This window comes from Chelonoidis abingdonii, chromosome 2 (assembly GCF_003597395.2).
Source record: "Chelonoidis abingdonii isolate Lonesome George chromosome 2, CheloAbing_2.0, whole genome shotgun sequence".
NCBI lineage: Eukaryota > Metazoa > Chordata > Testudines > Testudinidae > Chelonoidis > Chelonoidis abingdonii.
In genome coordinates this window covers 255,674,126-255,687,736 of record NC_133770.1, presented here as the reverse complement: position 1 = coordinate 255,687,736, position 13,611 = coordinate 255,674,126, and the positions used below count along the sequence as shown (strand labels likewise).

Genomic DNA, 13,611 nt, shown 5'->3' with positions numbered 1-13,611 from the left:
GCCATACTGGATCTGTGAAGCTGCACATGACTTAATTATAATTTGTTCAATAAAATTAGGTTCACAATACATTATTAAAACTAACACATACTCATAAGAGCAGCAGAGGAACTAAAATATACAACAGGTCTCTGCTTTTCTCATGACAATAGAGAGTAAAGGGTTCTTATAATTAGGGAGCCCCAGTGCCAGTGCTTAGGCCAGAATATGCTTAACCTGAGTGAAAGCCTCATCAGTCTCCAATGTCCAAGGGATGGTGTCTGTGACCTTGTTTAAGATCAAGTCTTGCAAATACAACATTTAAATAAAATAAATTTTTACAAATATATTTGCTGATTATAGGCAAAACGGAGGAATTACTTCCTATATTTTCCTATATTTGTTTTATAGGCAGGTCAAGTTTTAATGGTTTCTACCTTTGAATACATGTTGATTTAAAATGGAAAACACAATTCATTTTGGCTTCCCTTTGGCAACATGACCATTGATTACACAGAGCCACCTCAAGGCTTAGTGTGAGGTACTCACTACGGTTTCTATTTGTTTTTGTTTTTGTTTTTTTTGGTAACCAAAACAGATTTAAATTTTTTACCATTCTCCTGGCCTTGACTGCCCTATTGCAGCCACAACTTTGGCTGTTGATCGGGGCTGTTTTCTTGTTTAGTTTTGTGTTTTGTTTTTTTTACAACCCCAAAACAACACCAACTATTATACACAAAATTTTACATATCAAGAGTGCTGATTATTTACAGACATTCTAAAGAAACCAAGATTTTTATTTTCAGAACACCTTCTTTTAACTTTCATACTTAGTTTTACTACTTAATTTTCTCCAGTAACTACAGAGTTAACTTTTAACTTCTTTTTTTTTCTCTAACTTCCTCAAACCGCAGTTTGTTTGGGCCCAATCCTTTTTCTTGCTGGATTATTTCTTTCATGGGCACAAGCATTGTTTCACTACCAGTTTAACAATGAGAGTGGGCTTTTTGACTAAATCCCTTTTTATCTATTTATGCACACCTATTTACATACACACATTACATATAGATGCATCTTGATTAATAATTAACATTTTCTCTATGTCCAGGCTTAATACAATTTTTCTTTGAGGCAATAACAACCCGTCAGCACCGGTGCATTATAAAAAATAATAACAGAGTTACAAACAACACATAAAATAGGGAAGACAACAGCATAAACAGCACAATAAAATTTCTTCCTCAATATAGTTTGCGAGAGGGTTTCACTACATTTTGGGAAGTGGTCTTGCTGGGTTCAAGCAAATTTCAGCCAGCTGGGCAGACCCAATGTGCCCAACCTGGTCAGCATGATCGGCTCACAATGCCCACAGGGAGGGAGAGACCTTAACCAGCCGTTCCTGTTGCAACGAGGAAGGGCTGGGGTCGGTCTTCTCCTTTGGAGTGTTCCTCTAAAAAAAACAGGACCTCATTGTGAGCGGGATCAGGCTCATCCAGATACATACCATCTAGGTACAACAGATTGTACAATTTAATTCACACAGCAAATCCTTTTCCAATGGGTTGACAGGAGAACAGGGAGTAAAGAAAAACGCATGTTGAGCCAAAAGAGGACAGATAGAAACAGAAAGTGGGGATGACACTGGGCGGGGAATAGGAGTATTTCTCACACCTATAGCTGTGATGACATCTAAAGAAAGGGGAACAGAAGGAAACTTTTACACCCTAAGGGTAGAATGAGATACTCCAGCATTTATCGAGCAAGGGGTAGCAATACCAATTTATTTAAACATGAGACCATAGGGCCAGTTTGATCAACTGACAGGAATGGAGCGATGACGTTATCAGTCTCGTCATCAGTTTCCTGATTTTCCTAACAATTAAGCTGTGGCGAAGGTGGCGTAGGGAAAAACTGATAAGTAAAGATATGGGGTTTTGTTTGGGACTCCTCCAGGATGAAAGAAAAGCCCAAGGGGGATGCATGGGACAATTTCTTATAAGATGGCTTCCTTGTGCATAATTAAGGCCTCGTCGGTAAGACCCTCACTAGTTTCCGGCCATTAAGCTCTCTGACAAAGGCAAATAAGGGTTTCCCTGGGCAATATGGCTCTTAAAAGTTGCTCCATATCAGCACAGGAAGGGTCACTGTCGGCATTCCACAAATAAGTCAATTAACTCGTCTGAGGGGGCCTTAGGGTTTGGTTTTGGGTTAGTCTGAGTTGGTCTAGAAGGGCACAGGGGAACTGCGCCAGCCTGATAAACAATACTCAATTTTTCCTGTGTCTCTGTTCCATCTCATCATGCCACTCAAAATACGCATCGAACTGTTTTTGACACACGGCGTTGGCAAGAAGTGCACCCCGCAGATGCACAATCCTGTCAAGGTCGAAACTTCCCTCCAGGGGAAACTGCAGTTTTGGATCATCTCTGGTATACCAGTTCTACTTCTGCAAATGTTTACATGTCGACGGACCGCGGTGCACATACATATAAGCAGCAGGAGTGCCTTTGGGCGGGACTGGAATGCCTTTCGACCCTTCAGTCCCCATTCTTACTCCAGCCCGCTTTCACTCAAGCCACACTCACAAAGGAAAGCTTATTGGGACTACCACAGTCTCAATCCATGGCTCTCTATACCTGCCCTTGGCAGGGGAAGGGAGTAGTAAGCATTCGCTCTGCACCTCGGGATGGCCGGAGACCTACTACGGAGGGAAAAAGGGAAAGGGGGGAAGGGTCTCCTTAGGGACTTATCCCTTAATTTACCCTAACGCGAGACCCACGGTCTCTGCACGCCTTCCGCTCACCCAGAGCACCAGCCTGTAAGCCAACAGTGTCTCTGTAGCTGCAGAGTCAGCGGTGCGAATTCCTGGGGCTTCCCTCCTCTCCGAGAAGGGAAGGGAGCTCAAAGCTCCGAAGGGGAAAATGAGGGACCCCGCGGTCCTTAAAGGACAGAGCTCTACGAGCGGTCACAGGGTCATAGGTCATGAAAGGGAAGGGAAGAGAACAGGGAAACATACATGCCCCCTAGCTGGGTAACCACTTACCAAGGCTTGCTAGTTAGGAAGCTACACAATCACTCCAAGCTTGGCTGTGGGGCTTGCTTTCGAGACACTCCCGGTCACGAGTTTTCACTTCGCAGAAGGCTCAGGGCGTCTTCCCACAGCCATCACTCATACCGGCTGCACGGCCCTCACACAAGCAGGCACGTTCCTGACATAGCCGTCAGGGTAGCAGACAGGATCCCTTAGCCACTCTCTGGCTGGATCAACGCCTTCGGACCGACAGAAGCTGGTCCAAGGCCGCCGGGCCCATTGAGTCACCCCTTAGTGACCTCCCCAAAAGACAAAGACAACAGAACTCAGTATACCTGGAGCGTCTGGCTTGTCTGACAAGAAAAGTTCAGATCCAGGTTATAACTCACCCGGACCCCAAGCCTACGGGCCAGTCCTCCACCAATAACCCACGATAGAGATTTCAAAAGGTCTCTTACCTCTCAGATGGGCCCAGGGTTTGGTGGGAGACTGCCCGCGGTCCTCCGGTCCGAGGAAGTCATGCGTGGATCCCGGAAGAGCCCCCAAATTGTTGTGGAAAAATTGACCACACCGATGACTTTAGGTCAGACAGCCTGAGGCTCTTTATTGTTTGAAATGCATGCATGGAGAGCCAGCATGGTCCCCACACAGGAGACGGCTGCTCTGCCTGTTACAAATGTCCCTGAGCTTATAAAGATTAAAACCGCAAAACGTCACACATTGATACAGCCTTATTTGGAATATAATGTTGATAACAAGCAAGCTGACCAATTAATTCTCCATCTATGGCTTTTCCTGTTATTGTCTTTGCCAAGTCAAGTCTGCGGTTTGACCGTTCTAGACTTCTTCTGTAGTCCCAACAGCAGGCTCAGCTGTTGTAACTTAACAGATCTCCTGGTTCCCCTTTATCCAATTCTAGTTCCTCTTTTTGGGGCCCTGACTACATCTTTCTGCCTTGGCATGCCCTTTGTACAGAAAAACAAGCTAAGCTAAGGCTCTAAATTATTTTTACTCAAAGGCCTAGGGCCTAAGACAATGGGGGGGTGGTATTTTCCCTATCAGTTTCTAACACGAAGTTGGCTTGTTTTAGGTATGTAACTTCCACTGATTTCTAGAATTCTAAACCTCAAGATATTACTGTTACATGTATACAAGGAATGACTGTTGAATATGAAAATTAAACTTTACTAGTTAGAGTTGCTGTTCTATTGTATGTATGGGTTTTCAGCTTCAGTGGCAGACTTGCACGTGGGATACATAAGAACAGCCATACTGGGTCAGACCAAAGGTCCATCTAGCCCAGTATCCTGTGTTCTGACAGTAGATAATGTCAAGTGCTCCAGAGGGAATGAACAGAACAGGTAATCATCAAGTGATCCATCCCCCGTTGCCCATTCACAGCTTCTGGCAAATTAAAACAGACTTGTAAACTTGTACATCAGTTTTCTAAAAGAAATAACAAACCTTTCTACATCTTCAAATGTTGTCTAAATACTTGTTCAGCTTATTTTCAATGGTTTTAGGCTGACTCCCTCAACTCCCCTTTTCTTTAGCAGCTGTAGAATTATGTAGAGGTACACTGTCCTTATTAATATTTCATATCTGACTTAAGGGACTGCACTGTTTGAACCCAAATAAGACTTGATGAATACTGTGAAAGTAACATACGGCTTTACTTGTATCCAGTCCCAATACAAATAGCAGGCACATAAAATTTCTTTGAAATATTGCACATTTTCTCTCTCTCCTCCCCACTGAGAATTTTTGGGATCACCCCAAAGCTGAGGCTAGAATTACCTCCAAAACACCCAAGTTTATGTGAAAGGCCAATAGCTGCCCCATGCCTCTCAGTTATATTGCTCACGCTCCAGGGGCAGACTGCTCAGAGCAGTAGTATTGTTTCCATTTGTTAGCATGCCCCTAGGCTCTGGAGTTTACTCTTTTTTTTGTAGATGCTTAGCTCCAGGCTCTAGAGCAAAATATTCCTAGCCCGTGACTGACTGGCTGTGTGGGAAATGGGTTTAGGCCCCAACTTTCTCTGGAGAGAGAGGACATCTTTTGAACCCTAAACTGTTGGGGGGGGTAAGAGTGCATATCCCACAATGGCCTGTCTTTGCTCAAAAGGGGAAGGGAAAGAACATTGCCTACTACACCACTTCTCTCAAACAAAATTATAAACTATAAACAAAATTTCCCTAGCAAACATTGTTAGTGGAGTCTGCAAAGCTTCGCCATGGGCTCTGACTGTCACTATTGTCGTACTTGGTGGGAGGAGTCCTGCTCTTTTACAAACATGGATGAATTGTCACAAAGGAGTACAAAAGAATATCATAAGTGTGTAGGGAGAGAATCAGAAAGGCTAAAGCACAAAATGAATTACACGTAGCAAGAGACATAAAAGGCACTAAGAGGAGGTTCTTTAAATACATTAGGATCAAGAGAAAGACATATGAGCATAAGAGTATATCCTTTATTTAGTGGGGAAGGAGCTAATAACCGATGATACCAAGAAGGCTTAGATATTCATGTCTATTTTGTTTGCCTTAACTAAAAAGGCTAGTGGTGATCAGATAATATTAACAAGAAGGGTGAAGGAACACAAGCCAAAATAGAGAAGGAACAGGTTACAGAATATTTCGATAAGATGGATGTATTCAAGTTGACGGGGCCTGAGGAATTTCATCATCAGGTACTTAAGGAACTAGTTGAAGCAATCTTGGAACAATTAGCAATTATGTTCAAGAACTCATGGCGGATGGATGAGGTCCACAGGACTGGTGAAGGGTAAACGTAATACCTATCTTTAAAAAGGGGAACAAGGAGGACTCAGGGAATTATAGACAGTCAGCCTAACTTTGGTATCAGGAAAGATACTGGAACAAATTATTAAACAAACTTTGTAAGCACCTAGAGGATAATAGGATTTTAATTAGGGCTGTTGATTAATCACAGTTAACTTGTGCAATTAACTCAAAATAAATCATGATTAATTGCAGTTTTAATTGTACTGTTAAACAATAGAATACCAATTGAAATGTTTTAAATAATTGGATGTTTTTCTACATTTTCATATATATTGTATTCTGTGTTGTAATTGAAATCCAAGTTTATATTCTTTTTAATTAAAAATATTTTCACTGTAAAAATGATAAAAGAAACAGTATTTTTCAGTTCACCTCATACAAATACTGTAGTGCAATCTCTTTGTTGTGAAAGTGCAATTTACAAATGTAGATTTTTTGGGGGCGGGGGGGTTATATAACTGAACTCAAAACCAAAACAACATAATACTTCAGAGGTTACAAGTCCACTCAGTCCTACTTTTTGTTCAGCCAATTGCCAAGACAAACAAGTTTGTTTACATTTACATACAAAGGTAATGCTGCCCTCTTCTTATTTACAATGTCACCAGAAAGTCAGAACAGGCATTTGCATGGAACTTTTGTAGTCAGCATTGCAAGGTATTTACTTGCCAGATATGCTACACATTTGTATGCCCCTTCATGCTTTGGCCACCATTCAAGAGGACATACTTCCATGCTGCTAATGCTCATTAAAAAAATAATGCATTGATTAAATTTGTAACTGAACTTCTTGGGGGAGAATTGTAGGTCTCCTGCTCTGTTTTACCCGCATTCTGCCATATATTTCATGTTATAGCAGTCTCAGATGATGACCCAGCACATGTTGTTCATTTTAAGAACACTTTCACTGCACATTTCACAAAATGTAAGAAGGTACCAATGTGAGAACTAAAGATAGCTATGGCACTCAACCCAAGGTTTGAGAGTCTGAAGTGCCTTTCAAAATCTGAGAGGGATGAGATATGGAGCATGCTTTTAGAAGTCTTAAAAGAGCAACACTACAATGCAGAAACTACAGAACCTGAACCACCAAAAAAGTAAATCAACCTTTGGCTGGTGGCATCTGACTCAGATAATGAAAATGAACATGCGTTGGTCTGCACTGCTTTGGATTGTTATTGAGTAGAACCCGTCATCAGCATGGATGTATGTACCCTGGAATGGTGGTTGATGCATGAAGGGACACATGAATCTTTAGAGCATCTGGCATGTAAATATCTTGCTATGCTGGCCAGATCAGTGCCATGTAAACACCTGTTCTCAGTTTCAGTGACATTGTAAGCAAGAATCGGGCAGCATTATCTCCTGGAAATGTAGACAAACTTCTTTATATTTAAATCAATATATTTGAAAACATGGAAAACATCTGAAAATATTTAAATAAATAGTATTCTATTGTTTAACAGTGCTACTAATCATGCAATTAATTGTCATTATTTTTTTTAATTGCTCGACCACCCTAATTATAAGCAATAACCAACATGGATTTGTCAAGAGAAAATCATGCCAAACCAGCTAATTTCCTTTGTTGACAGGGTTACTGGCCTGGAGGTAGGAGAGAATCAGGAGTTGTGATATATCTTGATTTTAGTAAGGCTTTAATCATAGTTTCTCATGACAGTCTCATAAGCAAACTAGGGAAATATGGCCTAGGGGAAATTACTATAAGGTGGGTCCACACCTGGTTGAAAGATCATACTAAAAATAGTTATTGGGTTTGCTGTCAAAGTAGGAAGGTATAGCTAGTGGGGTCCTGAAGGGATAGACCTGATACTGTTGCTATTCAATATTTTCATTAATGACTTGGACAATAGAGTGAAGAGAGTGCTTGCAAAATTTGCAGATGGCATCAAGCTGGGAGGGGTTGCAAGCACGTTGGGAGACCAGATTAAAATTCAAAATGACCTTGACAAATTGGATAATTGGTCTGAATTCAACAAGATTAAATTAAATAAAGATAATTGCAGCACACTTCACTTAGAAAGGAAAAATCAGATGGACAGCTACATAATGGGGAATAACTGGCTAGGTCAGGGATCTCAAACTCAAATTGCCACAAGAGCCACATGAGGACTAGTATGTTGGCCTGAGGGCTCCATCACTGAAACCTTTTCAGACAATGATACAAAAGTATAGTCAAAAATGAAAAAAATGAAGAGTAATATAGTATGCTATTAAAAGTCCCTCCCCCCCATGATATTTCTCTCTGATTCACCTTCCCTTTCCCTCCCTCCCTCCCTCCCTCCCTCCCAGTGTTAAAGGAAAATGGCTTTTCCCAGTGACTGACTACTGCGGCTTTCCCTGCTCCCTTCTCCTGCAGCATTTTACACTGCGCATGGGATCAGTGGGGACGGATTTAAGTGGCAGGTGTGTTTGGCACTCCCTTGAGGGAGGAGAGATTTGAAGAGTGGCGAAGGGGCTGGCCGAGGGTTGGTGTGAGGGCTGGTCTACACTACGGGGGGATATCGATCTTAGATACGCAACTTCAGCTATGTGAATAATGTAGCTGAAGTCGAATATCTAAGATCGGATTACTCACCCGTCCTCACCTCACGGGATCGATGTCTGCGGCTCCCCGTCGATTCCAGAACTCTGTTGGGGTTGGTGGAGTTCCGGAATCGATATAAGTGCGTTCAGGGATTGATATATCGCATCTAGATGAGACGTGATATATCGATCCCCGAGCAATCGATTTTAACCCGCCGATATAGCGGGTAGTCTAGACGTAGCCTGAGTCAGGGTATAGCTGGAGGGGAGGATTGGGGATGCAGGAAGAGCAGGCTCAATAGCTTGGTTGGGAGCGAGGCGCTGCAAGGCTGTTTGTCAAGCTTGGGCAGTTCAATTCGGGTAGACTCCAGAGAACTGTGGAAACAGCTCATTGAAATGCATGCAGCAGACATCCCCACCCCCAGAGTGACTGTAAACACTGCCTTAAACAGCAACTCTGAGAGCCCGCCTGCTTGCTTGCCCTCCTCCCTAGAGCATGAGTGTGGGAGCTGGCAGCAGCAGGGCCAGAGGTGGGTTATGTTTTGCTGATTCAGCCAACAGTGTCTTCCCTGCCCCGCCTCTTCCCACCCCTGCCCCAACTCCATCCCCTCCCTGCCCGTATTCCAACCCCTTCCCCAAATCCCCGCCCTGTCCCCCCGCCTCTTCTCCATCTCCTCCACTGAGCTCCCCGTGTCCCTACGTTTCTCTGATTCTGTTAATCCTGATGGGAAGGCAGCAGCCCTTTACTCTTCTGAATGACTTAATATATACATGTATGAGGTTCTGTGCTAGCAGGGAGAGTTGCTAGCACAGAATACACTGCATAGCCTGGTGACTTCTATTTAAAAGAGAAAATCAGAAACTCATGAAAATAGGAATGTTAACATTTATACCAACTTCTTTGAAAAGAAGACAATGTGGAAGCTTGGAGTAACTGTTTATTAACATAAAGATAAAAAGCAGTCAAAACCAGTACTTAACACTCACATATACTGACCATTTTTATGAGACATATTTCTGTCCAATAATTTGGCTGGCTTGAGCACGCACGCGCGCGTACACACACACATCTAGCAATTTAGTAGGGCCATAAGTATCCTTACGTAAGCTTGTAAAAATGGTTCACCAAAATAGTCACAAGGAGATAATATAACGCATACATAATTTTTCCATATTTTAAAATGGAAAAGATTGTGCGTATGATAAACAATGTTACATCACAGTCCATTAGCTGTAGCACTATCGACTGGTGTATGGATGCTGTTTGAATGCAAATATAACATTTACCATTACTTGGACCCACAATGAAAGCTTCTAGTTGTTGTTCAGGACCCACCATGAAGCTGAAAAGGAAAAAAAATATTTACTGACCAATCTTTATTTTATTTTTACAGTATTCCTCTTTCTTCTTCCCTTCTCCCCCAAATCCTTTCTTGAAACCCTAATGTCATAGCTTCCTACTCAGATTTGAACCTTAGAGTTCAGAAACTAAGATGCTAGCATGAAAACTCCAAGCTTAATTACCATGCTTGGATTGATAGTGCTGCACCAGCCAAAAAGTTCCAGTGTTTGTCACCCTAGTCCTCTCCAAAACCTTCCCTGGGGGACCCCAAGACTCAGATGCCTGAGTCTTACCACAAAGGGAAATAACCCCTCCCCCTTGTCTCTCTTTACTTCCTCCCAGGCTTCCCCGTCCGTGGTTCCTGGAAAGATTACTCGTACTTAAACTCCTTGAATTACAAACAGAGAGGGCAATTTACCTTCCCCTCGTTCTTTTCCCCCTTCCAGTCTTCCTGAGAGAGACCATAATCCTGACACAGGGATTTCTATCCCTAGATCCTCACTCTAGAAACAGGTTAAAAGAAAAGCTTTGTATAAAAGAAGAAAAGACATAAATGTCTTCTGTATCAAGATAAAATATACAGGGTCAATTGCTTAAAAGAAAAATATGAATAAACAGCCTTATTCAAAAGAAATACAATTTAAACATCTCAGCAACTACAACACATGTAATACAAAAAACAATAAAGCCTACTGTTTTTCCACCTTTGGTACTCACAATTGAAAACCGAAGATTAGAAAGCTTGAGATAGAAAGATCTCTCATAGCCGAGAGAAGACGAGACACAGACAAAGGAACACACACAAATTCATCCCCATGATCTTTTAAAATATATTGTTTCCTGATTGGTCTGGTCAGCTGTGTTTGGTTCATTCTGTGTAACCCTTTACAGGTAAAAGAAACATTACCCTTAGCTATCTGTTTATGACATGCGCCCCCAAATACAACAGCAGTGGGAAACGTCACTGGCGTGATTTCTTCCTAGAACTTTAATAACAGATTAATACAACAGCATGCACCTTTACATATGTAACTACCAACTTTTACAGTAGAGGAAATGTTAAGAGTATTCTGGGAAACTCTCATGGGAGATGCATCAGCTACTTTTTTAGAAGCCCCTGAAATGTGTTGAATTTCAAAATCAAAATCTTGAGAGCTAAACTACAATGAAGAAGTTTCTGTTGTTTCCCCTTCGTATGAAGCCACTTTAGCGCAGCATGGTCAGTTGTATCTGAAACCGCCGTCCCCACATATGGGCGTAGCTTTTTCAGGGCGTACACACATGGTATAGCATTCCTTTTCACTGACTGACCAGTGGCTTTCCTCTCAGATAGTTTCTTGTGAGAAACACGACAGGATGGAAGTTGTGATCCAGTCCTTCCTGCATGAGAATTGCTCCAATAACGCTCAGATGCATCGGTGGTTATTAGGAATGTTTGTCAAAGTCGGGCCTAGCACAGGATCAGACTGAGCGTCGCTTAAGTTGTTAAAGGCCTTCTGACACTCATCAGTCACTTAACTACATTTGGCTGGGTCTTTTTGGTCAGGTCGGTCAGTGGGGCAGCGATTTGGCTGTAATGTGGGACGAATCCGCCTGTAATACCGGCCAAGCCTAAGAGGATTGGACCTGTTTCTTTGACTTTGGGACAGGCCATTTTTGGATAGCATCCACTGGCTGTAGGGGGTTTAATGGTTCCTTGCTCACCTGGTGTCCCAGGTAAGTCATTCTGTTTTGGCCTATTTGACACTTTTTGGCTTAAAGTTAGTCCGGCCTGCCTGATGCACTCAAAGACCTTTTTCAGGTGTACCAGGTCTTCGGGCCAGGAGTCAGAAAAAATGGCCACATCATCGAGGTAGGCAACTGCATATTCTCCCAGTCCTGCTAGTAGACCATTCCAGACTCTGGAAGTGGCGGGTGCATTTCGCAGCCGAAAGAAGTACATTAATTCATACACCCCATATGGTAACGAATGCTGACCTTTCCTTGGCAGGTTCATCGAGCGGTAACTTGCCATACTCCCTTGTTAATCTATTGTAGAGATGAACTGGCACAGTCACCAACTTCTCCAATAGCCCATGTGGTGGCATTGGATAGTTGTCCGGACGAGTTACCGCATTTAGGTTACTGTAGTCCCACGCAAAAGCGTATTTCCCCATCTGGTTTGGTACAGAACACTGGAGATGCCATGCACTGGTAGATGAGCGTATATACCCATTGTGAGTGTTCTGGATCTCCCGTTCTATAGCAGCTTGGGCATGAGGAGACGCCTGGTGGTTGGTGTTCTAATTGGGTGAGCATTACCTGTGTCATGGAGTGGATGCTGTTCAGTCCGTCCTGGAGTGGCTGAGAAATGGGGAAGCTAGTGCACAGTCCTATTTGTCGCCGGCTGCAGACGTTCAGCGGTGGTTGAGAGTTCACGTCTTCCACGCCACCGTCCTTTTCCCATCATAGTAAGACACCATCAGGCACTCAGCATCATTCCTCCCGGGACTGTAACTGACAAACCTGTAAGTCTCTGGAAAAAGGGCTTGAGAGAATTAACATGGTAGTCTGGGTTTTAGGAGGAATTGGGAAATGCTATGAGGTAGTAACAGCTCCTAGGTGCTCCTGGACTGTGAACGGTGAATGCTTCCATCTTATGGGCCTGTTGGCCTTTTAAGACCATAACTGGTCTCTACCTGGAGGAACGCTCTTGTATTTTATCATACTAGCAGCTTTTGCTCTCCTGAGTATCCTTTAGGTTTTCTTTAGCAAGGTTAAAGAGTGTCAGAGGGTGCTTTGTGGTTGCTTACAAAGTCCAGAATGTTAGTCCTGGAGAGGGTGCAACCCTCCCATTGTTGCTTCACCAACTGTAATGGCCCCTTAACCTCGTGCCAACACAAGTTAAAGAGGTAAAACCCTAACATGGGAAGTGGTACAGCCCTGTAAGCAAAAAGCAACTGCTGCAACTAACTAGGTCCCAGTCAGGAGTGTTCATTCAACGAATTTACGGATCATGGCCCCCAAAGTTCATTAAACCTTTCACCAGGCCATTGGTTTGATGTGGTAAGGGGTCCAGCCAAGCTGATTCACCCATGAATTCCCACAGGTCTTCATGGAGCCTGCCAGGAAATTAGATCCTGAATCTGTAAGGATGTCAGAGGGCGAACCTATCCTGGCAAAAATGTCTGTTAGGGCCTGGCACACCGCTTTAGCCCTGGTGTTGCTAGAGCTACTGCTTCCAGCCATGGGAAGCAAGTCCACGAAAGTCAGTAAGTACTGCTTCCCTCTGCGTCTTTCTTGGGAAAGGACCCAGAATATCCACAGTTACTCGCTGAATGGATCCTCAATTATGGGAGTGGCTGGAGAGGGGCCTTGACCAGATCTCGGGCTTTCCACTAACTTTGGCACACCTCACAAGACCGGACATACTTGGCAACGTCCTTGCCCATCCCTCCCTGTGAAGGACTTCCCAATCTGTCCTTGGTTCTATCACCCAGCATGGCCACTGGGATATCATGGGCTAAGCTTAAGAGCTTCCCCGTAACTTTAGTTGGACTACCAAACTGTTTTTGCGGCTGCCATTCTTCCTGGTGTCACAGAAAGATTTCTGTATAAATCACTTGGTCATAACAAAGTGGATCGGTTAGAAGAGCTGAGAGGCGGGGTGCTCCGTGCCGCCACTACTTTCTGAAGGCTGTCATCTGCTTGCTAGTCTGGAACTGTTCCTTGAGGCTGGGGACACCAGTTCTTCCTCAACTGTGATTGGGCTTGGTCCCTCTGGAAGCGATGTAGGGATGAGGTTGTTTCCGTTGCCGGTGACCGTCTCCCGACTGGTGCACCTGTGGTATTCAGGCTCTGGCTGACCTCTTGATATGGTTTCTGTGGTTCTGCAGTTCAGGCTTGCTGGCGCCTCTGGCGTGAGTTGA

General features: G+C 43.5%; 2 protein-coding genes across 2 annotated transcripts in view; one reads left to right on the top strand and one right to left on the bottom strand.

The window, feature by feature from the left end:
* The window catches only part of C2H8orf88 (chromosome 2 C8orf88 homolog), a 74,481-nt gene that overhangs the window by 38,404 nt on the left and 22,466 nt on the right, over positions 1-13,611 (top strand). The gene's annotated exons all lie outside the window — the stretch shown is intronic.
* NECAB1 (N-terminal EF-hand calcium binding protein 1) overlaps positions 9,325-13,611 on the bottom strand; it is a 140,236-nt gene continuing 135,949 nt past the window's right edge. Inside the window, exon 13 of the mRNA XM_032795324.2 lies at positions 9,325-9,704. Within this exon, the coding sequence (XP_032651215.1) occupies positions 9,676-9,704 (29 nt within the window). The 3' untranslated portion in view covers positions 9,325-9,675. The remainder of the gene's footprint in view (positions 9,705-13,611) is intronic.